Genomic DNA, 27,334 nt, shown 5'->3' on the forward strand with positions numbered 1-27,334 from the left:
ATTTTGCACGTAACATTCTGCTACATCCGACAAAAATAAAAACATGTAAACTGGTAACTGGCCCATACAACGAGTGCCTCATTGCATTCCTCTACGAAGGAGACAAGGGTAAGACAGGAGGAGGAAGTGGACACAAAGTGTGATTTGGGTGAGAAAATAAAAGTAAAATCAAAGCTTCATACACAATAGTGATAAATTGTGTAAAAACAGGTGGGAGATACAATGAAATGTAAACAGGGTCATTTAAGCGTTTGTTGTTGTAATACTCATTGTGGCCTCAAGAGGCTGAAGTGCACGCTACACCATGCAGGACTAAAGGCATTCATTCTTTCTTCTAGGGGAGTTTTGATTCCTCCATGGACTCTAAACACAACGTACATATATTGTGTGTTAACAAGTTATGTATATGAAAACATGAAAGAGAGATCAAGAGCGAAAACAATTTAGATCCGACTTAGAAAGTGGATCACCAGACTTTTTTTTTCCGGTGGAAAGAGCAGCGTATGCTAAACCCCTGGTAACGAGACGGAGAAGGTGGGGCCAATTCAAAACAAGGATTTGTTTGTATTTGTTTTCCCTCTGCTACCTTCTCACCCCAGGATATCCACAGCCAGCAGCCGGCCCAAGAGAGAGTTCAAACCCAAATCCATCAGGAGCAGCATGGAGACCCTGGACAACAGTCAGCACAACGGCCTGTCCTACAGCTCCTCGCTCAAATCCACCGGTACATATTCCCGCCTTTACCGTACCTGTGTTTCTTCTTTCGTTTATGCAACTTCCTCCATCAGTCCCATCTTCATTGTTTGCTTTGCCTTCAAGTGTATACATTTTTTTTCTATTATCCCTCACAGATATCCAGATCAACCCCACAGTCAATGGTAAAAGTAGGTATTACTTTATACAGTGTTGAGCTGATGGTCTCTAAATGCACAAAGTATATTTATCTTCCCTCACCAAATGCAGATTACTATCTATACTATTCTATTTACTGACAGTAAACATCCCATCATTCAAACCTTCTGAATGTTATGATAATTATTTTATTTAACAATTAATTAATGTGGCTATTATATCACTAACTGGTGTTATTTCTAGATAGAAATAAACAGTTTTACATCCACATTAAACTCAATTTCCTAAAATTTCCAATTTCTTTAATGTAATAGATTATATTACATACATGTCTAACTTAATGTCTTACTATAAATTCTTATTTTATTATTATTTGTGTTGCTCAACCTTTCCACAGGTGTACAGTTTTTTACAGGATTTTCTTTTTATTTATTTATTTATTTGTCCAACAGTCAATCGACAGTTAGTTCCTAGAAAAGTAACAAAGGGCTCATTCGTGTGTTCAGGCTTCGATCTGTTGGTGCTGTGCTCCTGTGTGGAAGTTACATTCATGCTATTCACATTGTTGATGATGTGGCCAAAGGCATGTTTGACCACCTTTAAAAATCCATGTGGTTACAGTCCCATGGCACACATGTTGAAAATGTAAACATGTTGTCTGCCCTCTACTGGTAAAAGTCAGACACAACCAGGGTACCTGCAGTATGATGTGGAACACTACAGATTAAAGGGTACATGCAGTATGATGTGGAACACTGTAGATTAAAGGATACATGCAGTATGATGTGGAATACTACAGATTAAAGGGTACATGCAGTATGATGTGGAACACTGCAGATTAAAGGGCATATTTGGGATGATGTCTTCATCATAAAGTGAGTGTATGCATTGTGTTGTGTTGTCTTGTGCTCAACACCATCTTCATTTGTCTTCACATCTCACCCAGCTGATCATATAAACTCTGTTCCACTGTCATGGCCTGAGAGCCCCACCATCAATGGCAATATTCACCGTGAGTAACACACACTGACTGCATTAAACACGTCTGTGACGGCGGACAAAAAAACAACAACTATTTTGCTGATGAATGAAATTGTAAGTCGCTTTGGATAAAAGCGTCTGCTGTAATGTAATGTAAGTTCACTTGGGTTGTAATGAAGTGGGCTCAGTATTGGCACTGAAGGTCCTCTTACTTCTGGGCTTTCAGCCAAGTCATCAGCAGGTGGAGTTGGCTCTTTTTTTCTTAGCTATTGTAAGACTCCTTTCAGACATTTTGTCAATGACTAATTTGGGGAAAAAAAGAATTACTTGATAATGAAAGAAATTGTTAGTTTGTAGGAAAGAAGGCAATTCTCATCCTAAATGTGCAGGAGTGAAATCCTTGTATGATCTCTTCCTGTGGTGCAGAGGCCGAGGTGTTGGACCAGCCGTGCTGCCGCTCCCTCTATGACTTCGAGCCAGAGAACGGGGGCGAGCTGGGCTTCAAGGAGGGTGACATCATCATCCTCACCAACCAGATAGATGAGAACTGGTACGAGGGCATGATCAGCGTCGATTCCGGCTTTTTCCCCATCAACTACGTGGAGGTCCTAGTCCCCCTGCCTCAGTGAAGACCAGCAGCTTGAGTCCTCTAAAGACTCCCTACCTGCCTCATAACACTCAGCCTCTGTACCCACTCGGCCAGCTCAGCCCGAAGCTGGAAAAGAATTTCTGTCTTCTGATTTTCCAAACGGAGCCAGAGAGGTAGTAGTTTTGTCCCAACCTGACGTAAGATGAAATTTTACTGATTGAATTGTTTTCTCTGTTGATATTTATGAACCTGAATCCAACTGAAAACCAAGCCATTAAGTGGGACACTCTGCCTGGTTGGACCCTTCATGTCCTTTGGGTCTGACCAAGGTGAAAATGTCTAGCAGTCGTCAAACGCTGTCGTCCACCCGATGACACCGCTCTCTGTTGAGCTAGCTGCTTCTTTTTGCCCCCCCACCTCAAACGGAGGCTCCTGAACTCTGCTTGATGTTCACCACTGGACATCGTGACAAAATTGTTTTGTCACTACAAACAAATGATATGCTTTAATTTGCATTATAGTCACATACGGAACATTGTATTCATTTCAGGATATTTTCCATCTCTCATACAGTAACCCCCGAATAACGAAAGAGGCTATGTGCTTGTTCTCAGATCCGGTCATAGAGGTGGCATGCACTGTCACGGATGTCTCGCATCATGCTGACAACATACTAGCCAGCTAAACAGCTAGCATAATCCAAGTATGAATGTAGTCAGATGAATTAGCTTGATGTTTAAAGAGTTGGTTCACCCAAATGATCCCTAGAACCCAGATTTGATTTGATTTGTTTATTTGTGGTGCACACAGGATTGAACAAAGACAATTCAAGCCGTACGGAAGTAATGTATTTTAGAAACATTTTTTTTATATATTTGTTTACATCCCGACAGCAATCGATAAATCAAATGCTCTGGCAAAAAGAAAAAACTAATCTGATATCTGTGGCTGTCACAGGACAGTAATGAGCCCGGCCCGGATGAAATGACTGGACAGGTCACCTGACCGTCTGCTTTTCCGCCTCGCTACCTGGGCGCACTCTGCACTGATTGCGTGTCACCAGAGTCTTCCACAAGCTGGTAGCTTGACAGCTGTGAGTACTGAAATTCGCCATGCTCGTTGTTTAAGTTCATAATGATTATTTTGGGGGCAGACAGAAAATAGGATTTGTGTGAACTGACCCTTTTAAAAAGAAACGATGAGCCTTTTGATGTCATTCAACATTTCCTCTCTCCCTAGAAAACCTCCAATATGGCCGCCACACTGCTGTATTCCACAGATTTTTGAGTTTTTTTGTATTTTAAATAGAATTTCATGTTCTGTGTTATTGTCCAAACACAAGCCTTGTTTTTCTGAGTGCTTACAAGCCTTCAAGTGAAGTCTTACCAAAGTTCAAGGATTATTTAAACAAATTACAGCTTCGTCCTTGTCGTAGTTTTGGCCATCATCTCTATCAGTAAAATAACATTGTACTCTTTAAGTTACTGATATCTGTCACATGGTGACATTGCTTTATAGAAGTCAGATGGGTCAGGAAACACCTGCAGTCAGACAATTAGACAGGTTGTGAAGCACTAACTGATATGCACTAACTGATATGGGTCATTCAACAGCTGGTTCCCCTCAGATAGATAGTTGTTGTGGTAAATGTTATTTTCCACCAGGGGGGAGATTTTCAGCAGAAGTAGAAGAACGAATCCCACGGTATAAAGAAAAGTGCAAAGCTATAAATCATCTTACAGCTCATTGATTTTGTTTTACAGCCTGTACATTTACAGTTATGGTTCAGTCTCACCACTCTCATCCATTTGTTTCCAGCAGCAGTAGGCTCTTATAAAACCACAGCACACGACTGCCTCAGCATCAGGCAGACAGACACAATTTGAGACTAGCTGGTGAACGTAGTGGAGCATTTAACAGCTAAAGATAAAGATATTTTTTCGGATGTGTCAGTACTGTTTGCTAACAGTTTATAAGGACACATGTTCAAATATGTGTGTGATTTTCAGCTTGTTGTGAAGGTCTGCCCCCAAGTGGCCAAAGAATAACTGATTTAATGCTGCTTTAAATAAGCCCCTAGGTAAACCAAATGAATTTGGAAGAGAAGATGAAGTGAAAACGGCAAATTATTACCCAAACTATCCGTTACTAGCATCCATCTGTTATGGTGGGCGAGGACCCACATGCAGGACACTGACCAGAAGTAGGTGAAGTGATTAGAAGGTGTATTTATGGACACAAGGGGGAAGGTGGTGGATGGACTATCAGCAATGCTTCAGCAATCACTTTCAGTTTTACTGTAAAAAAGAAAAGAGTTTAGATAATCTGGATACATTGGTGGCTTTAAGAACCTGCCTTTTTGTTTCTTTCCCTGTTGAATATCTGGTAGAAATGATGGCCAAAATTACACCCAAGTTGTTAAAAACCAGAGTTACCTTTTAAAATGTGGACTAAAACATTTGCCTACACAAAAACACTCCATTCATTTATTTTAAGACATGCTTTTATGAATTTGTGAACGTCTTAAACCACAGCTCTTGGACAGTGATCTCACCTAACTGGCAGAGTTCAAGTCATTCCACTGGTAGACAGTCCGCTCTGTTAGACTCTCCCTGTGTGTTGTAACTCTACATTTCCTCCCCAAACTGACTTTGCCTGTTTTGCCTGCTGTGCTCTTAAGTGTCGTCCAGAACACGTGTTTTTATGAGTCTGAAGAACTGAAGTGAACTCCATCTCTCTGAATGTCACTCTCGCGCTCTGTTTACATGCTCTGACTTATTGTGATATAATGTAAGGAGCGTAGCGCCCACTCTTTGTCAGACAGGGATGAATGCCTTGTCACACTGACACCGAATGAAAGTGCTTTTTGAAATGTCGTCTGTATTGCACTGAAGCTTTAGAATCTACCTACCACATACAGTATGTTTATAGACATGCACCTTTTTGTTTGTTCGTATTTTGTTCCTCTTTTTCTTCAGTGTTGCACTTTGTGTTATTCACAACACGGTTAGAATCACTGCCATATCAGATATGTGACGTCAAAGTGATAGATACTTAGATTTGTATAACCACAGATGTTCTTTGGACTGTACTATATTGAATCCACTAGCTCAATTATTGTTATATAGATTGGAAAAGTGATCCAATCCAATGAGGTAGATGAACCTGTTACCTTGTGAATCTCCTTCAGGCTCTCTGAAGTGATAGTGGTAAACTGTAGGATAAGTAAAAGCCTGTAGTTACTGTGTGGCCATGCTGATGAACGTGTTTATTTAGGAAGTCCTATCAGGGTTAGGGTTGGTAAAGCACCTTTGTAGCCTCAGTCGTCTTTAGAGTGTTCAGCCATCAGACAAGAGGGTGCAAGAGACAAATTACCGTAAATTGTCAAAGAGAGGCCAAGGCCTTTATTTACCTCAACTGTAGATTTTTTTATTTGAAACTTTATTTTAATTTTATCATATTTTAGTAAGAAACCTCCTTGTTTTCTGATCGGCTTCTGTTTTAATTTGATGTTGACACAAACTGTATAAAATCAGTTGCATTTCCACAGCACTAGTTCAATCTGCACAACAGAGTCAGGTCATACTCACCAGTGCCGGAAGAAATGTTGGCATTGTACGTTCATGCAAACCACGAATAATGTGGATGACAACATTTCTAAAGCAAAAGTTGTTTAATACGTTTTATATCACGCGAAACGCACAATACCACATGGTTAAAGTGTGAAATAATTGGTTAAGTGTGGCCAACAAAACTACTTGGTTAAGGTTAGAAAAAAGATCATGGTCTTTATTTATAATAGCGTAACAACTTAACTACATTAAATAAATAGCAGCCCATAGTGGACTTTCTCACATAACGTTGCAGAAGTGGCATAACAGCATTACGTAGCAATCGTAAAATCAATGTTTAGTTTTGGTTTCATACGGGACACAGTGGTCTCCTGGGTGAAAGTCCTATGCTTGTTTGTGACTGGGCTTAGTTTCTCATCTCTAGCAGGAATATTGTTTTCCTTCACTAACCTGAAGGATATTATATAAAGAAGCACATGTTTTTTTTTTTTTTTATATCTTCTGTTCCTGATAAGCTTTTAGTAGATATATTTGTAGGAAATGTTGAGTTTCATAACTTTAAGAAAAAGGCAAAGCAGACGTGAGCATTTTTTAAAAAGTGTTAAATATGACAACACTCTGATGTTGTACTGATGGAATTAGTGCTGTGGAAATGTACATTATAGTGAATTTACCAGTTTTGCTATCAGATTACAGGTAATAAAAAAAAAAAAATTCATGTTTAGCAACCTGCCTTTATTATATGACCATTATATGAATAGCGGCTTTTATTCCAGAATTTACGGGAATTATTCTCATGAAACTTTTTTTCCCTCCAGAAGTGTGTAGTCTAATTGGTCATTTGTCCCAATATGAACTCAAAGGATTCATTAGGTTTCGTCTTTTAATGTGTTGTGGACCAACTCAACTTTATATACAATAAAACTTTAGAAAAACTAAAGACATGTATGGATACTTACTGTTAGCTTGCAATTTTCTAGATGTTCAAGATGTTGCATGATACTTTTTTCCTAAAGATTGACATTATGAATGTTGGATACTGGGGAGTTCTTAGCACAGGGTGCCATCTGCAACACAGCACAACAAAATACATCACAGGAATGTCCATCAGAAGGTTTAATTCTGCATTCAGTCTTCCGGAAACAACAGGGAAGAAGACTGAAACTCAAGAAATCATTCGAAATGCAATCATCATGAACCAAGTGGAACCATCCAGACTAACCTTCCATTCCCAAAGTGTTTGACTTTGATTTAAGATAGCCTGTTTCACATTTATGTTTTTGCCGTTAGCCCCACAGTATGAATGCCTGACTTTTGATACACTAAAACAAGATCTCTCTCAACACTGTACCTCTGTTTGCCTTTGCAGTATTCTCCTCAGTATTCATTTTACAACCAATTACAAGGCAAAGCGAACTGGCTGCACAGCTCTGTGTTTCATTTCTTTCAGTAGCATAATTTATGCAAAAGGTGTTTTATAGATGTTGTAAATGAATATAATAATAAATATATTGCATAAATAAAGACGAGCAAATATTAACATGTGTGTTTTTGTGTGTCTTCATCTGTGAGTCACACTATGACCAAAATGAGTCTACGTTTGTGTACTTTTTGTTGTGTGGCTGTTTTTCAGGTCCCTTGTAGTTACAATGCATTGGGAACTTTAATATTACAGCACACAATGATATTTTAGGCAATAGTGTGTCTCTTACTTCGTGTCAACAGTCGAGTTCTATACACAAAACCAGTTGCAATAAGAAATGGCTTCCCCAGTTTAGTGTGGAAGAGCTAGCCTGCACAGAGCCCTGACCTCCACTCTATCCAACACCTTTGGGATGAACTGGAACTCAGGCAGCTAGCCAGACCATCACCTAACATCAGTGTTGGACCCACAGAAAAAGAATAGGACTAGAACGGACATTCCCATTCCTGGACTCACTGAATGGAGCAGTAAAGTCGTAACGTTACGAAGCGTAGAGAGCCAGAGTGAATGAGTAAACTTTAAAAACTGCTCCATCCACACGCTCTTAGCACAAGAGAGCACATCGCTATCACCAGATGAGTGGTAACTTTGTTCAGTTTATTTTTTGTAACCTGCGTAGCATTAAAGCATGGTGGAATTAGCAAGTTACTTAGTGGAATTATCGGACAGCTGGCTAATTATCTAGTTTGCTAATTCCACGGTGCTTTAATGCTACACTGATGATGATGTAATGCTATGGCCAGCCTCACTCCCCGACGCTCCGGAAGAGAACAAACTAACTAGCTAACAAGCCAGCCATTCGCCTCCCAAGCTGCATTCGCTCTCTTTCCGACATACGTTGTCCCCATTAACAACAAACAACATTCAATATTTTCTTTTGTACTAGTCAAATGACAGCGGAAAACAGTTTAATGCCGGTTCTACTCCTATTCTATTTCTATGGCTGAACCTCACTGATGCTCACGGTCTCTATGGGATCAAATCCCTACAGCCTACATGCATTTGAGTGTCAATACATTTTTCCCCAATGACATCACATCATTGTTTTTTGTTTCTATTTTAATTCATATTCAGTCATTATGAAGGAGACAGACACATGCAGCAGACACTGATTTCCTCATGTGTTCTGTCTAATTTTGTTTTGCACAATTATGCAAATTGTATGTAACTTTATTACATGAATTATATAACTAATAATGTTTTGAGAAGAAATAAGTAAACATTCTGCTTTGATGATTGTTCCTTACAGTAGTGTGTTCTTGTCGGTAGTCCTTGTATGTTAAATACAATTAAATATGATGGTAGGATGAGGTTTAGTGCTTTACAATCTGGTGGTTGACATTTATTCACACAATGAATCCAATCACAGTGATTTATATCATCAGTTTAACCTGGAGGATCTCTAGTCTGCTAGTCTATGGTTTACCAAAATTACAAAACGCATACACGCCATAGGAAAACCTCACATAAAATCTGAAACTACAGTCCTGCAATAGATTCTACCTTCATGAAGGTTTTTAATGTTTAGTTTTTGTTGGCATTTTTACTTTTATTTGATATTGTCACTAGAGATTCATACAGAAAATATCTGAGAGAGAGAGAGATAACCTTCACGAAGGTAGGATTAACTGCAGTGTTAGACTGTATCAAACCTCTTCTTGTATCAATGCAGATAGTTGTGGACATCTACATCTGATATCTGTCAATTCAATTCGAGAGAAAGTAGTTTGTGGTGCGCATTAAAAAGTTGTTTTTTTTTCACCAGTAGCGTATATTTCACAAACATATCCTGCTGGATAATACGGCTTTTGAACAGTTTTAATTGGAACTGCTTTGTGTTGAATAAATAGCCCCTATAAAACTGTTGAAAGCACAGTGTGAAATATCCTGGTTGGTTGAGCCTATTTTTTAAAAAGAAGTCACTGTTGACTTGTTTAAATGTAATTTATCTATGCTGTGAACGCTTCAAATTGCATCCTGTATTTTGATGGAGGTAGAAATCTCTGATCAGAAACATTAAATCTACATTCAACTAAAAGTAACTAAGTTGTAATTTGCATGACCTGTGAACCATAACATTTAGCTGGGGACCCTTTAAATTCCAAAGTGAGATCCACGAGTCACACTAACAAAGGCAGCAATGGTTGTAGACTATATCCAGACCTCAGCACTTCTCTGTTTAGACTCTCTGATCGCTCTCTTGCTCTTCAGATGCTGCCTCTCTCCTTTATGGGAGTCCTGTGTCTTTGGTTGCTCTGGTCTAGTCTCTCTGACCTCCTCAGGCTCCCTCATCCTGCCACAGTTCACAGCACAGGTCCAGTCAGGCTGGTGACCCACCACCAGGTCCAAGGTGGGCAGGGAAGTGGTGCTGGTCACGTCCCTGTAGCCTAAAGAGGATGTGAGAGAGGGGCTGTCTGGAGGGAAGGTTTCATACCCCCCCCTCATACCTGGACAACCTCCCCAGGACGCTCTCTCCCTCAGCCTCACAGCCTGCCTGATCTTCTTCCAGCCCAGGTGGTTGAGCTCCAGCAGGTTGAGCAGGATACAGAAAATCCCCACACAAAACATGAAGAGCAAGAAGATGGTCTTCTCCGTGGGCCTGGAGACGTAGCAGTCCACCGGCTGGCTGCAGGGGGCCGAAGTACAGAGGAAATGGACAGGTACCTGGAAGCCAAACAGCTTCCACTGGGCCATGACAAAGCCCACCTCCAGAACAGCCCGTAAACACACATGGAAGATGTAACATTTAGACAGAACCCCTCCAGAGACCACGTGACCATCTGCACTCCCCTCCTTGATGGTGTAACCTCGGGCGTGGCTCAAGGACACCATGTTGTTGGGGTCTCCCCTCAGGAGGGTCTGAGCGGTGACGCCCTCCAGCACATCCGCCAGGCTGTGACCCAGATGCTTATGGGAGCGGATGGAGCAACTGTCCGAGTCGCAGCTCCGATCATACACCTCCTGTCCACTGCCTTGCCCTACGGCTGGGCCTCCCTGCCCTGGGATAACTCCTAGTCCTTGCCGTTGCCTCTGGGTGGTATTGTGGGGCAGCTTGGACAGGTTGTGCCACGTGTAGATGATGAAGCAGAGGGATGGCGTGGAAACGCTGATGATGTGGAAGACCCAGAAGCGAGGTTGCGAGATGGGCGCGAACGCATCATAGCAGACGGTGGAGCATCCCGGCTGCAGCGTGTTGCACACAAACATCTCCTGCTCGTCGGTGTACACGTCCTCAGTCGCCACAGCAACAATGAGCAGCCGGAAAATGACCATGACGGTGAGCCACAGGCGACCGATCATGGTGGAGTGCTGGTGGACAGCATCCAGGAGTCGTTTGAGGAGGGTCCACTCCGTCATGGTGGCCTGTGGCTGCCGGCTGCCTCTAGGAGGGACGAGCTGGCTGGAGTAGAGAAGTCTGCTCTGGACTGATCCACTTCTCCTCCTCCCAAACTCCTACCCTGTTAGACTTGCTGACATCTTAAACCACTTTGCAGAAGACCTGGTCTGGGCTACACTAGCCTGCCTAATCTACACTACCTTCTGGTCTTGAAGTTTTAATTCTCAATTCTGGAAACTTCTCCTAAAATCAGAGCACCTAGCCTCCCTGACGGAAGCCCGCAGTAACCTGCTCTCTGACTGGCTGCCTTGAAATCACTGGAGTCATTGCAAGAGAGAGCCACCTCATCTTTCATAGATAAGCATGTCCACTTGACATGAGTCACTTGGCGCGCTCACTCCTCTCCTGTCTTCGGGATCCATTTTAAAACCGAGAGACCTTACCCTTCCTCTACTGGAGGACCTGCTGATAGTGCCGACTGATAGAGCATTCTTTACACATTAGTGCTCTGAAAGCAAATGTGCTCTTCCTTTAATGGAGAAGCATATTTTAAATGATGACCAGTACAGAAGAGCATGCTCACTGTCAAGTCCTGGATAACACACACTGGACAGTGTTATATAGATGGTTTATGTCAGGAAACACGACGAAAAAATGTATTAAGAAACCAGGTTTGGGGAAATAAAAATATTCCAGAGTTCAGTCTGGTGTCTAGTGAGGTTTTCTGTTCCAGGGCTTGTTTTGACTGCTCCTCTCCAGCCACTTGTCAATCCTCTTATCTGTGTTTTAAAAAAAGACCCTTGAAAGGTCTGCTAGCATCAAATCGTTGTGTCCCCAGATAAAACACTCAGTGACCCCTTTCCTTACTTCAAACAGTCTGGGCAAGCCCCATCTGAGTCTCTGTCTCAGAGCTCTGCCCACAGGCTATTTATGACATGAACACAAACATTTGGTGCAGCGTGAATGACAATGACATTTTACTCACACTACACACTATATATATTATTAAGGCCTCAGTATGCTTCACATCAAGTGCTAGTTGGATCTTTGAGCATGCTTTGAGGGATTGAAGCAGACAATTTTATCAACGTTCCAAAAAAGACCATCTGACAATCATATACAGTAATTGGCCAGGTGTTTGGAAGTGTGTGTGTGTGTGTGTGTGTGTGTGTGTGTGTGTGTGTGTGTGTGTGTGTGTGTGTGTGTGTATAGGTGTGTTTTTTAACATCTCTTTTTTTAATTTTTCCCTACTTCTATCACTTATCTTGTGCATTAATTAGAGGAGACTGTCTGAAAGGACTGTTATCCCCATTCAACCCTGTTTCCTGCAAAATTATGCTCCCATACAACTGAACTACATTCTCAATTACTTTTCGAGTGTGTTTCTCCCGTATTACGTCAGCAGTTCTAAAAGTGTGGTTAATGTTTAATAGAAACAAAACAAAAACATAACAAAATTACTTGGTTGGATTTACTAATCGTCATGTTTTGGGTGGGTGTGCGCCTCTTTGTTTATCCACGGCTAATCTCGCATTCTCATGCAGCATCATCATATTTTGGGGGCCCCGTTATGCTGCATGCTCAAGGACCTCCCATGGTTGCTGTGACTCACACTCTCTCATAAAACCTTTTTTACCTGTGTTATACTGCCACTGACTGCCTGCTCCTCACACACTACTCTGAGCTGCTAGTGATAACTCAGCTGAGGGCTTAACCTATCTCCAGCCACTACTCTGTGGCCAGAGACACAGTTGGCTAACAGCTAACGGAACTACCAGTAAAGACACTGCTAACTACCCATCAGCTGCTTAAACTTTCTGACTGTTATAGGTTTTCTTGGATGGTGTGTTTGGCTAACCGCTAACAGCTAATGGACCTACCAGTGCACACAGTACCTCACCACCACTCAGCCGGTGCCAAGTGGGCAGACAGCTTGGTGAGTTTACCTTTATGTATTGGAACCATGGTATGAAATGTATTATAGGATAACTTCGAGCCCATCGCTTGGATGAAGTTACATCGCCTCTTGTTTTTGAGTTGGAATGAAGTGTTTTTGATGACACTTACAGCACTGGTTGTATTCATTCAGTCACACAATACAGCAGTGGTTGTTGCAGACACACCTGGTGGAAATCTACTGACAGAGATGGGCAAAAATACATCAAAATGTATTTTAATACAAAATACAAAATACCCCTCAAATAAATGTATTAAAATAAAATACAAAATACTGGTGCCAGAAAATGTAACAAAATACAATACATGTATTTTGTATTTAAAATATAGGAAATACTTTTATCTGGATTTTCTGTTTTCTCACAATTTGGTATAGCAGAGCATTCAGGTTTGGGCTATATAATGGACACAAAGCTCTGGTGAAGCCCACAAAAAGGAAGAACAGTCACAGAATGTCAGTGTAACTAAGCAAAGATATTAAAAGACAACAACTTGATTGATTATGCATGTATATATTTTTATCAATGGGACTTAACAGCCCATAAACTTCAACAAGAAAATATTCATCACATATGAATAGCATCACACATTAGGCCTATGTATACTATAAAAGCAAAATATAGAATTAAAACCAGTTGTACACAGGTAAAGAGCCTAAATAAATTACTGTACATCAAGTTCTGCACAGAAGAATTAATAAAAATAAAAGGTAAATAGTAAATCAATACAAAAGTGAACAGGTAACTTAACAAGTGAGTAGCCTACTTACTTCTCTTTTACTGTACCTTGGCCAGTGGCATGGTAGCCTACTCATTTCTCTCTTACATTGGCCAGTGGCATGGTAGGCCACATAGTTCTATATTACAGTGTTAAGTGTCTCATACAGGTTCACACTGACATCTTTATGACATAATAATCCTTCCATTTTGGTTCTTGAGACCCAACCACTGAGTAGCCAGTTTAGTTGCCTTTAAGAACAACTAACTTTTCAAATATTTCTGGTGTTAACCGCCTCCTGTGCGGATGGAATATTATTCCTGCAAACGAGAACAGTCTCTCAACCCGAGCTGAAGAGGGGAGGGTTGTGTTAAATCGAACAAAAAGGAGCTTGATAAGTGGGTACTGCTGAAGAGAAAGCAGGTATTTTCTGGTGTCCTCCAGGTTATAACTTGTAATACAGTGCAAGATTAGATGGTCAGACGTCTCTTGATAAGGTTATCATGAACATACAAGCTCCCAATCTCCCTCTTCCGATAGCTAGCTACTCGACTGATAAGTTAACTTGCTAAACACTGGCTATGCACTAGCCTAGACAGCATGCTAGCGTCATTAGCATGTTAGCATCGATCACTAGCTTGATATTATAACCATCACCATGTATATACAATAGGCTATGTAGCCAGACCCAGACATAAATTATACATCAAGCTAGTTGACATCTGTCACACTCAGACAATCAGACAATCCGTTGAATTTGAAGATCTGAAGACTGAACTTGAGAACTGTTTTTTGATTCGTGGAGAAAGTATTTTGAGTATTTTAAATACAAAATTACTCCACTCTAAAGTATTTTGTTACAAATTACATTCGATTTTTATCGGCCCGATCGAATACAAATTACAAAATACTCAAAAGTAATTGAAATACGTATTTGAAATACAAGTAATAGAAATACTGCCCATCTCTGTCTACTGAGGGCACTCTTCTAAATAAATATGTACTTATTTTATTGACTTAGAGCATGCATACATTAGCTGTTCAAAAGAAATACTTTAACCAATAATAAAGGTAACCAGTAGATAATGTGCAACTTAACCAGTCAGCTGTATGCCATTTGAAGACCTCATTGAGATAGTGACGCTACGCAAGTCCTAAACGGATCTTATTCAAACTTCAAATTTGATCATAATCTGGAGATCACAATTGATTTTGTTGTTATCTCAAGATCACAATCTTTGTTATTTCAACATTATGAGATTATTCATTTGTTATCACAAGAATTATTGTTCATCGTCATCGTCAAATCATCCGACGGTACAAATGTATAACTAACCTAACCCTAACCCAAAGCCAACATGGTGACGTTAGCGTAAGGATAAACATGTAGCTACGTTCTGTTTTCAAAATAAGGTTTTAACAAGGTGTACAAAATACATGGAAAAAATGAGATTACATGGATTATAGTCACTTATAGTATAACATGTCTTGTTGACAAGGGCACATACAAAATACATATATGAAAATGTATTAAATGAATTATATTCACCCGAATCTTTGTGCACCTAAAAAAATAACTCTATAATAATTCTGAGGGATTGTTGGATTTTTGTTGGATTGTTGGATTTTTGGTTTCTGGAAAAAATTACTGATACATTTGAGTTGAAGACATCTCTGACTACATTCAGACACAAAATCAAGAACTTTATCAATTCAGAGATTTTCCAAAGTAAAGGTCCAACATTTCTATCACGAGATAGCTAAATCTTCTTCAGATCTGAAGTCATATCAGTATTTCAAGCAACACAAAAATCAAAGAATAAAGACATTTTTCTCACAATTTTGTGGTATTTTGTTTTTAATGTATAAGGGACAGAGGCAATATGTTTATGCTTTTTGTGAATATAGTCCAGTTAATATTATTTTCATATGTATTTTGTATATACCCTTGTTGGTATCTCCAAGGAGCAGGTGTTGCAGTATCTTTATCATGATTATAATGGAGTACAGGTAGAGCATAAAGCACATATGAGATGTCCAGACAGCTTCCAACAGTGCTTTTGTCCACTATCGATCCAGGCCGAGGCACACGCTGGATTAATATCTTTTAATGGCTGTTAGGGGACCTGATGAAGTGAGGGATCGATAGACTGGAAAGTGGCCCCTCGCTTTTCGCAGGATTAGAGAGGGCCCCAATCCCATCTAACAAAATGCAAATGTGGAGGCGGATAAATTGTACACTGACCCAAACAGACCTTGACTAAATCCCAGACACAACATCAGCCGACCTAGACCTGCAGCCAGAGGCAGCCTCAAACAGGCCTGCTGCACCCAGCAGTGGCCACAGAGAGGACAGGAAGTGGCTTTCCTCCAGAGGGGCGTGTCGGGGCCCTGTGTTATATCTTTTCATCCAGCGTCTGGGGCTCTGCACACTGCTGTACCCTCAGTGTCAAAGGAATTACCCACCCTCTCAGTCTGTTCATGAAGGAATCCCCAATGATGTGCGTTCCCTCTGGGCTTTGTGAGGAGCAGCCTGGGAATGAATAACAGACAGGATTAGAGGCAAAGAGAGAGACAGAGAGGGACGGGTGCTCTGCCAGTCTGAGAGAGTCGTTCTTTCTCCCTTTTTATCTGAGCTTATGTGTAGAAAGGGAGAACAGACTATATATATGAATGGAAGGGCTTCCTTTACAACACAGGCTTAAATCTGAACCTACTCCACACAGACATGTTTTAGTCAGTGTAACATTAAAAAGCAGTTGATTTCCTGATCTAAAATAATAATTATTATTATATTTTTACAATAACCCAAATTATTTTGCATTACAGTCTTACTTTTGTCAGGGCTGATAGGTGTAAACATCATTGGTGTAGTTTCAGAGGTACATGCTGTTGTAATCATCGGAGCGAGACAGGCCAAGACTTCAATAAATCAATGTGTATAGCACTGCTCTCTCTGAACTCTGAATAGTTTGAAACAACAAACTTTGTAAGTAAAACCCTTTCAAGAGAAAAACCAGCGGGGAGAACAATGTCCAGGGCAGCTCAACTGATGGATGATGATTAAAACATTTCTTTGTGTATAACATCCTGTTAAGTTTATTATTGAGTGAACCCAGAACAAAGCACACAGACTCTGACAGCAGGTAAAAAGGTGTATTGCAAACTTGCTGTGTGTTCCAATACCCATACTACAATATTATTTAGTGTGCACGAAAAATATTTATTATGTCTGCATAGTATGTCTAATGCAGTATGCCAAGAACCAGAACGTTCTACTACATCCGAATGCATTTTGCAGTACACAAACCAGCATGCTTTTCTGACTATTCTGTCCCACAATCCTTAGCGCAGCAGATATGAGCAAGAGGGTCAAAGTCAAAGGTGACGTTTGGTGATGAATGTCACAATAGAATGCTACTGCATAACACAGTAGGTACTTTGTGAGGGCAACTGCAGTACGTAGAGCAAAAAGAAAAAGGTTTGCAGTGATAATGATAGATGGGCTCGGCAGAGGGTGAGTGTTCTTGGGGCTGATCCAGTGGCTGAATTGCAGGAAACAAGGAGCTGTGTTTGTCAGCTGAGAGTGAGCAGAGAGGCAGGACACTGGGGATCCAGAACAGCAGACTGGCAGCAGCAGTTTAATCTGAGCACAAGGAGATAAAACTACAGAATACCAAAAAAAAATACCTTCTGAGGCCTGCAACGTAGCTACCAACGTTGTGTATGGAAAGTTCTGGCAAGGACTTGGAGGAAAGCCAGGGTTGATAAAATGCAGGAGCCGGAGTAGCTATGCCCACACAGGGAGACCACAGGAAACACAAGGAAAGGTAGGAGAGGCACACACCATGACAGATCCATAGTAAAAGAGCAGCCAGAAGGGCAGCAGACATTCACGAATGTTAAAATCAAAACAAGACATAACAAAAGTGAGAAGATCAGAGAATTCTTTGATAAATACAAAGTTTGATTTTGTGTGTGTGTAGATAAAAACACAAAGTAAACGGGCCTCGCCATTTATCATAAAACCAAGCGACATTGAGGAAATGTTTTCAAGAGAGTACGGGGAACTTTTTAGATTTGAGCCACTACACCACCATGCCGCCCTTTTACAAACAAGTAAACAAGGACGAATGACAGTAAAGTCCAGTGTCTTGGTAGTGTTCATCTTACACATCACACTGTTGCATTATCTGTCATTTTTTTTGTGTATTCTTTTTTTAATTTAATACAACAGAAAGAACACCCTACCACTGCCAACATCAGCAACAACCGCATTCATTATAATAATAATGATGATGATAACCTTTACAAAGAATGTAGAGCAAAGCACTCACACAAACAGGAGAATTAAGAAACACTTTGAGTTTAGTTAGTTGTGCTGAGTGTAGAACCAGTTGATTTCAATATATTTTTTATTCATATCATCAGGTGTGTGGATTAGTTTTATTGCCCGTAAGTAAGTTTTTACATTGTTGCATGTTTATCTGACCTGCTGTGCACTGACCAAAAGACTCTCACATTCGCTAAGAATCTAATTATTTCATCTATAATTAGTGACGATTTCCACGGTTCCTCCATATGAAACCTGCAACATTGTATACTGCATGCAATAGAGTGATGCAGGAACGGATCACAAAACCCTTAAATGAGTCAGCGTTTTTGCAATTCCAGTTTCCTCATCTCAAAGTCCATGTTTTTTTTCTAACAAGTTCTTGGTTTGATGCCTGAAATAAGGTCTGTGGTTAACAGAAGCGTAGGAGACGGTCATGTTTTGTTCTACAATATAAGACAGTAAATACCACTCTCGTACATTTTTAGGCTTTTACGTGTCTTAAAAAAGTTGGTTGCTAACAAGCCTACTTGTATATACTCACGCTAATGCCACCGTGGTTCATTTATGGCCTGACATTAGTTTTTTATATCTGCCGATTGTATTCATGATTCAAAAATCATAAAAGTGGTGTTCATTATCTTGCTAAAGAAAATACGAAACTATCATAAACTTCTGTTTGACACGGAGCATATTTTCTGCAGTAATCCAAAATCCAATAGAAAAATCACATAGGCTTTAATTTGATTCATGCAGCTCTATATTATACAGTATGTTCCTTCCTAATATTTATCAGAAAGGTTCACCGCAGGTTGGAGCAGAGTTTGAAAAATCTCCAGTTTTGTTATGACTGTAGTTCTGGGGGATCTGAGTGGAACTGAAAACAACACAGTGTGTGCACGGCATCTTTACAAACAAGCCAAAGGTCATTCAAATCAGTTCCTAAGAGGACATTGAAGGTTTTGTACTTTGTTTCTCTGTTTGGCCACACTTGCCATCAGATTTCCATCCCAGCAAGACTACTGATACTGATTGGGGTATAAATCACAGAGTGTCCTCCACAGACATATGTGTCAAACACCAACCACAACAACATCAACACAGCCTCATGTCCCTCCTCATCTGTGGTAGGGCCTTGGTCCTCCACCAGCCTTTATTACCACGGGAGCTTGGAGGCCGGTGAAAGGCTCGCTCTGCTGCCTGGTAGCCCCCTAACAGGATTAAGGGGGCGATACGGTGAGGTGCTGCTCCCGCTCGGTGTAACTCACTCTGATGTGATTTACATTTGTTTGGCCTGGCCCTTACTTTCCCCTCCGTCTAATCCCTCACTATTCTCACCGCCGTCAAGCCACGCTAATCTGCTGGCAGGCTTTAGGAGGAGAAGCTTCCACACACAGACTCTTATAAACAGACGGGAAGGGCTGCTTTTTACTGTACAGGAGCATACACCAACAGAGTGTTTGTGGACATCCAGCTGTTGGTAAGCCTACTGAAATTGACTTGTTAGGTGTTGTTTGAAGCCTATTGGCTTATTGTATGTGTGATAGGCTCTGCTCTGAAACAGCTCCGTGTTGTGTTTCTTGAGTCACTGCTTGGGCTGCTGCGTTTGTGGTAAACAGGAACTTGCCATGAACAGAGTTTGATATCATGCATGTTTATGAGTCTTGTTGTTTCAAACACTGATGTAGAAGAGGACAAAAGTTCTGGTACATATTTTATGGGCGGGAGGCACCTTTCTGTTGCATTAGACACAGATAAGTACATTTACAGTTCAAATCTACATTGTAGAATTTCTGGCTATTATGAGTCCTAAAAATCAAATTTTCCTTATAAAGTGATTAACGTTACGTTTTCAGTCGAAATTCCAGAAATGATTGGCTGCATTAGAATAGAATTAAGAACAATGAGAATTAGAAAGTTTATTTTTATTGGATTTTGATTGCATTAAAGCTGTAAAAATAACACAGAAATATTACTCCCCTTTAAAGTTGTTATGGCTAACATGTTCATGCTCAAAAACCTGTTGAGTGAATTTTCTGGATTTTCAGCTACATGCTCCACTATGTTCCCCAGCAAGTGTGTGTCTGTGCTGTTTGCTGAGATGAGGGTTATGGGAGCAGGGAGAGAGGAACAATACAGTAAAGTTACAGGCAGTAAAAAAACGGAGGGTTGCTACTTTTGTTTGCGTCTAGTTTATAGAGTTGAATGGATAAACTGTTGTTTGCCAAGAAATACTTGAAGCACATAACAACCCCCAAAAATGTCTACATTTTCTGTGTTTTGTGTATGGATCAAACCAACAGGATGCAGTGCGTTAACGAGTGAGCCTTAGAGGGGTTGGTAGGTGTTTTATTTTCACTTGGGACAGATCCAGAACTCCTGCCATTATTCTAAGCTAGGCTAACCACATCCAGGAAGCACAGACATCGATTTCCTCAATCTCAAAAAGAAAGTTGATAAGCATATTTTCTAAAATTTTAAAACATTGATTTGAACCGCATGTTAGAGTGTCATATACTGTTTTTCAGGGAAAGTTTAAGTTAGGAATTTAAGGTACTGAAAATGAAAATGATTTGGCATCAGTACTGGCACCTGCATCACAAGGGGGGAATTGTGCCTATGGTAATAACTATCACTTAGTGTTGATATTATCTCTCTCTGGCTTAAATGATGTGTAATTATTATCACTTTTCGCAGTAGAATGTTACCACATAGTTTCCTGCCTACAGCAGACAATGCAAATCTGAACTCATTCAGGACTTTAATGACTTGATCAATGACTGGACAGTAGAAAGCCTAAGTTCTGGGTAGGACATTTCTCACTTGTCTGCACAACATTTGATTACATTTTTTATACCTATATGTACAGTATATATACATATATATATATACACTATATATATATATAAAATGCCAAGTATATATTTTGGATTTCAACATATATATTTTTCCACATCCATTTAGTAAATGTGTAAAAATAGTGTTATCTAAGTGTTAGCTTTGCCATAACATGATGAATGGTACGATAAACCTGTGTTTGTCTGCTAACAGAAGTGATGCTCCTGACATGAGTGAATGGCCCCTCATATAGCAGACATGACAGCAGAGGAACTCCCCGTCCCATGGGTGTCCAGCCCTGTGGGGGAGGTGAAGTTAATGCCTGAGATCGGGCTGGAGGAGGGACTCAACAGCTGCAACCAAGAAGTAACACACTGTCACATAGACACGCCCAGTGAGGAATGTTCAACAATCACCGACAGGTAACACAAGAGTTGTATCTCTTCTGCTCTAGGTTGATAGAAAGATTGACTGCATCCCTTTACAAAATATCTCTGGGAAAGTATGTATGCATTCTGTCTTAAAGGGACAGTGTGTAGGATTTGGTGGCACCTAGCAGTGTGATTGCCACCAACTGAAGATTGGTTTTGAACTGGTTTATGTAATACTTTTGAATTTGTCTGTACTGGCCCTCATTTCAACAAATTCAAACAGAATAGGGTTGGTGGTTGATGTTCTCACTCCCAACTCATCGAATACTAATGCTTGGTCAGTGGCCCTCTGTTCAAACTGATACCCCTCTCGTGTCAGTTTTGAATGAGTGAATATGCATAGTGTCTTTTCAAAGTAAAGTTCCATGTTTACAGGAAACGTATAGTTTATGCTTGTTATATGCAGACAGTCTCGAATGTGGGGCAGGTTTTTGTCTGTCCGTGCACATCCAACGTTTTCTAACTCCGACAATGGGTGGAGAAGGTAGAAAACTTTGAGGAGTTTCGAGAATGTTGGTTCGCCGAGAGCAGAAACCGCATAAAGTATAAAAGATCTATACGCTTCCCTCCAACGATTCGGCTTCAGCTCATTTCTGGGCAACCGTCCTTGCAGAAAGTTTACCCAGGGCTTTACATTGAGCTAGTGCATCTCATACAGACGCTAAAGGTGCCTCAGTGCAACGATATCAGACGCCAACCCAAGCACTGACAAAGCTCGTTTCTCAGATATTAAAACTTAAAATGGGCTTGAATCCATTTCAGTGAATGTTAGGTTTTTATTCCCTGCTCTGTAAATTACAGAGTTATGCAAAACAAGTTTATTACAGGATTCATTGTGTTGCATAGAGGACTGGCTATTTACAACTTCAATAGATTTTAATTTAAAGGTGTTATTACTATTATCATTTACTATGAGGGCACAAAATAAGTGACGATTGACACAAAACTGTTGTGGAAGGAAGAGGAAGGAATACTTTGGTTTGTTCTGTTTTTACTTACTATATGACTTACTATATATATATATATATACTTACTTGTGTTCAGTCGGTATATCATAGCGTCTTGATGTATTTTGAAGTAAATATTTCTCTCCTTATGAAGGAATGATTTTAACATCTGAGTATTGTGCTTTTGTTTTGTTGAAAGGGTTGTATTTCCACATCAAGTGTCAATGGATGTATCATCTGCTTGTGGAGGAATTATATTGAGAAAGGACGCTGCTCAGTGCATGCTCCACCAGGTGCTCTTGGGACCTCAAGGGGTGACCCTGTCAATTAGAATTGAATCCAGTGATGGGCCCCCTGTTAGAGTCAAATTGGAGGCCTTGAGTGTTTCTGTTCAGGGTCAATGACATGGAAATGTCTGAGAAGGCTTCTTACAGAGCTACCATCACAACACTAGTAAGGTAAATGTTAAAAAGAGATCCTGTCTCTTTCTGTGTGCCCATCTGTGCAGGGAGGAGCCGTTTTGTAGGATCTGCCATGAAGGCAGGGCCTCAGGGGAGCTGCTGTCCCCCTGCGAGTGCTGTGGTAGCCTGGCCATGGTGCACCGGGCCTGCCTGGAGCACTGGCTCACCGCCTCCAACAGCAGCCACTGTGAACTCTGCCACCACCAGTTTGCACTGGAGCGCCTACCAAAGCCCCTTACTGAGGTAGGCCCTTGCCATACACAGCATTGTCCTCGTCTGACCATGGAGCTCATTAACACTTTATTTGTCATATTTAGATATCGGTCTATGACATCTTTGAGATGTCTTCCTCCGCCCCATATACAATGAGCAATGACCAATATATCGAAACCCACCCATGATGAATAAAAGAGGCGTGACACACAGCTGGAAAGATCTCAAATTACAGGGGACGCTACAAACTGTAACTGTTCATTTTGTTTTCATGAGCTGTAGTTATTGAAGATGATCAAACTTTCTGCACTGTTTGTGAAGTGTGTGGTAAAGTGCAGATCTAACCGCATTCCTTAATGACAATTCACCTTGATATTACTTAGTTTTATATTGAATGTAGGCTACAACCAATTCAACTACTATAACTGTAACATTATGTTCACAAGTGCAAACAGCTGTTGTCGTCATATATTTATATACAGTATATATATACATATATATGCTGCTGCCTTCCTGTTGGAGGACATGCTGCTGTCAGTTGGACCTGCTTGTACCCCTAAAGCCACTTAGCATGAGAGCCAGATTAGAAGGCGTTTCCTCCCCTCGCTGCTCTGCAGTGCAGGAGAGTGTATTAGTGGCCTTGTCGTCTTCCTGCTGCATGTGTGGTCACAGCCAGTAATCTGCTGATTAAGCACCATGCTCTCCACCAGGCTTTAACCTGGTGAACAGCATAAGCCTGCTGTCAGGCAATGCGGGACACATGCGCTCACATGCACAGAAACACATGCACAATACTTTACATTACTAATATAGCAGAATGTGTCTGTTCTCAAGGGTGTTAAGACGTTTCTATCTGAGTCTATCTGAACAGCAGGCCGTGCACACATGGAACACATGGCGTGGGTGTGTGCAGATCCTGTTGGCCTTGTTGCACCTGTTTGGGTCGGACCTTTATCATCTAATACATGTGCTTGGTGACCTTACTTCCACCCACCTTCAACTTGAGCACAAGTTTAATCAGTCATGAAAACAGCTGTTCTTTTTCTTCTTTAGAATATTGTGTATTTATGCTTGGTCATCATACAAAACCATACTCACTGCAGCTCCCTTGTACTGTAATTATTGGACTCCGGACGTCAGTATGTTTGATATTATTGTGCAATTATATCATGATTATATTTAATCATTTAAAAAAATACTGTTATCGAAATGAATTATTCTAAGTAAACTGTTATTAAAAACCAAACTAATTGAAGAAGTTATACATTTTTTACTTTTTGCAATTGCTAAAACAATTTCTGGAACCAAGACCCTCAAATATACAAATGACTTCATAGCTAACATCTCTTCTAAAAATGGTATTTTTGAATCACAACTTTGCACACAAACACCAGTTAATTAGCTCTTTGCACATGCCGACTGCACACTGATGTGCTCAGTATAAAACACTATCTAGAGCAGAGGTCTTCAACAGGGGGTCCGCGGAGCTACTGCAGGGGGGTCGTGACATTTGTGGTTGATTAGACTTTTTTTTTTTTTTTTATGTAAATGTCTTTAAATATACATTTACATGAATCCAACATATTGTAGCGGATGGATAAATGGAGGCAGAATATGTTATCTTTCAGTCAGAAATACACACATTCATCGACACACAGGAGCTCTCTCAAGCTGGGCACCGGTTCACTCACAGTGCGAGACTAGCCTGGACCTGTCCCACCTTGTAAAAATGTTTTTTTAATTTTAAATTTTAAAAACAACGACATATACTTCACCCACGAATCCTTGTGCAATAATTTTTGCAATATATTTAATAGGCCATCACTAATTTTTCGTTTCCACATTTATGTTTAAAATAACGTCAATTTGAATAGCTTGTATGCATGATTATCATGCTATTGACAGAGAATGTTGATATTGGCATTGGTATCAGTTGACACGGTATGTTTATAAATGGCAGTGGCACAGCCGCCCTACTCACTGTACCTTGTACATGTTTAAAATAAAAACATGAATATTTGAACCTGTGTTTTATTTGAATAGCTTAGTATTGAATGCACAATAACATGGTATGTTTATACATGGCACTAGGCCCAGTTTAATATAAAACACAATTGTATACAATATATATAGTAGGGGGTCCCTGCTCCATCTCTCTATCAGTTTGGGGGTCCTTGGCCTGAAAAACATTGAAGACCCCTGATCTAGAGTCTTTGGCATTTCCATTTGTAGCATAAATATTGACTATGAACACATATGCAATGTATTTATTGTCAATACTCATATGTGCAACAGTATCAGACAAGACATGCTTGCCAGATACCATACTTTCCACCCCAGCTGATCTACTGTATACATACATCCACATTTCGGTCGAATAGCCCCACCCACACCGTGCGTACCGTCATGATCCTGGCTTGTACTTTAATAACCAGCCTTCACTCTCTTCCTTCTTCCCCCCAGTGGTTGTGTTCTCCATCCGTGCAGCAGCAGAGGACGACGCTGTGTGGCGATGCAGTGTGTTTCCTGTTCATTACGCCACTGGCCAGCCTGTCAGGATGGCTGTGTGTTCAGGGAGCCATGGACCTCTATTACACCAACGGCATGGAGGCCCTGGGGCTACTGGTCCTCACGTTGGCCCTCTTCAGCATATACGTCTTCTGGACACTGGTACGTTCAGGGTCTATACTCGTCATTCAGTCAGTACATCGTTTTGCTTATTTTACCCTCCGTAACCTTAAATGCAATCCAGCCTTGTGTAAAAGGATGTTGGCAATAAGTCTCTGCAGCCCCTTTCTTATTCCATAGTCATTTGATTTGGTTAACATAAAAATGTTGGTTAGCAGCTTCAACTTACTAGGTTTTTTTAAAAACCACCCATCAAATAATTAGCTTAAAATTACAAATAAATCTCAAAAAAATGAAAACTTGACCTTTGGGAACATAGTTTCAAGCTCAGCCACTTACAAGCTTTTCCCAGGCTTTTAATCTACATCACATGGTCTTCATCAGCCAATGGCGTTGACTCAGTTGTCATCCCATGACAACTATAGACCTAATAAATCATTTCAAATGCATGGTCCGGCTCAACTCAACTCACTTTTGGTACCAGGTCCTTTTCATGTATTATTTTGTAACATCTACATGACTCATTGTGAATCTTTTTAGTCTGCACATCATTGATGTATGTGTACAGCACAATTTTGCATGCTGCCAATTAAAAAAAATCTGGGTTGAGTGAATAAAAGAATGCAGCCTCTAATGATGTTAGCTTGGCTATTTCAAAATCACGGGTATGTGCAGGATGTCTCATGCCACACTGGTGACTATTCTTTCTGACCAATCAGCGGTCTGCAGTGTTTTAACTCCACCTTCTAGTATTAGCTCAGCTCGTTTGGAACCTCGATCAAGGTGGTAATAAAAAAAAAAGTACCAGGTACTATCTACACACAACTTTAGTCAATGGAAAAGTGAAAAAGGTTGAGTAGAAGTATTTAACTTTGGTCACATCACATTTGACCATAAACCTTTACCAGCTGTACTGAAACGCGATGCGTATTTGTTTCTCAGGTATCTGTGCGCTACCATATAAATTTGTTCCACACGTGGAAGAAGACCAACAAGACAGTGCGATTGCAGATTCCCTTGCCTGCCCACAGCACACCTACCCAACAGACCCTGCTCATAAACACCTCCTGCAAAGGCACCAACAAGGAGACTATGGTGTAGACTACAGTCTACAACACTGCACATACCTCATATAGAAGGGAAGAGGGCAACAAAGCTGAAGACATGTCCCAATCCTGACATGACAGAGTTGAAGCCAGGGTTGGTCGACTCCTTCAAGGATTGTCACCTTTTGCTGGGAACAACTGCGCCAAAAGAGCAAATCTAAGTCGTCTCACAACCTTTGAGTCCATCTGCGAGGAAAACTATGATCTTGTGTCACTCTCTCCAAATCAGAAGTCATCTTGTCAATCGTGGACATGTTCACTATTTGTTTTTTGTTTTTTTTGGACAGTGACAATCATTTCCTGGAAACGAAGCGTTCCAGACTATCCAGTCATTTTTCCTCATGGAATGAGATTACCAATTGTTGACACTGTTGCAACCTCGCAGTTGTAATATTGACAATAAAAGAGCCAAATCTGGATGCTTGTTGAACCACAGGTTTTCTGATCGAGACATGCCACGAAAGAATCACTGGGTTGTCTTAGTTTACAGTTTGTGGGTTGGTAAGCACTCCAGATACCCAAATGTGTGCACAAGCATATGTTCCCTTTAATGAATGAACTTCATCCACATGAAACATGGCAGTTACAAGAGCCCCTTCCATCTGGAATCAAACCAAGGTTGTTGTGGTTAAAAGCACCCAACAGCCCTGCTAGGTTTGCTCTCTCGGGTGGATTGGGGCAATGTAATAGTGAGTGTACGGTATATGCCACATGTAGAGTAGCCATGCTAGCAGCTCTGTGAGGCTGTACTTGGGACAGTGGAGCTTTGCAGGAATTAGACAGTCTTAGTTTAGCATATTAGCTTGCTAACATAAGTGAATTAGCGCTAAACACAAAGTGCAGCTGAAACAGATTGAAATGTTGACCCGATTGAGATAAAGGAAGTGTCA

General features: G+C 40.6%; 3 protein-coding genes across 5 annotated transcripts in view; 2 read left to right on the forward strand and 1 right to left on the reverse strand.

The window, feature by feature from the left end:
• sh3gl3a (SH3-domain GRB2-like 3a) overlaps positions 1–7,534 on the forward strand; it is a 40,839-nt gene extending 33,305 nt beyond the window's left edge. For 2 of the 3 annotated variants that reach the window (XM_076109921.1, XM_076109923.1), the window contains 4 exons: positions 600–724; positions 852–884; positions 1,799–1,864; positions 2,260–7,534. In XM_076109921.1, the coding sequence (XP_075966036.1) occupies positions 600–724; positions 852–884; positions 1,799–1,864; positions 2,260–2,462 (427 nt within the window). In that variant the 3' untranslated portion in view covers positions 2,463–7,534. The remainder of the gene's footprint in view (positions 1–599; positions 725–851; positions 885–1,798; positions 1,865–2,259) is intronic. The other variant, XM_076109922.1, reaches the window with a different exon arrangement.
• A 2,094-nt stretch (positions 7,535–9,628) lies between these two features.
• gjd6 (gap junction protein delta 6) lies at positions 9,629–10,834 on the reverse strand. Its single transcript, XM_076109919.1, has one exon. The coding sequence runs from the start codon at positions 10,832–10,834 to the stop codon at positions 9,629–9,631; it is 1,206 nt and encodes a 401-aa protein (XP_075966034.1).
• A 10,082-nt stretch (positions 10,835–20,916) lies between these two features.
• marchf3 (membrane associated ring-CH-type finger 3) lies at positions 20,917–27,212 on the forward strand. The gene is made up of 4 exons (XM_076109775.1): positions 20,917–21,052; positions 22,460–22,740; positions 25,174–25,380; positions 26,281–27,212. The coding sequence occupies exons 1-4, from the start codon at positions 20,917–20,919 to the stop codon at positions 26,437–26,439; spliced, it is 783 nt and encodes a 260-aa protein (XP_075965890.1). The 3' UTR covers positions 26,440–27,212.
• The last annotated feature ends 122 nt before the right edge of the window (positions 27,213–27,334 follow it).

This window comes from Anarhichas minor, unplaced genomic scaffold, assembly GCF_050575085.1.
Source record: "Anarhichas minor isolate MPS153535 unplaced genomic scaffold, ASM5057508v1 ptg000042l, whole genome shotgun sequence".
NCBI classification, from domain to species: Eukaryota; Metazoa; Chordata; class Actinopteri; order Perciformes; family Anarhichadidae; genus Anarhichas; species Anarhichas minor.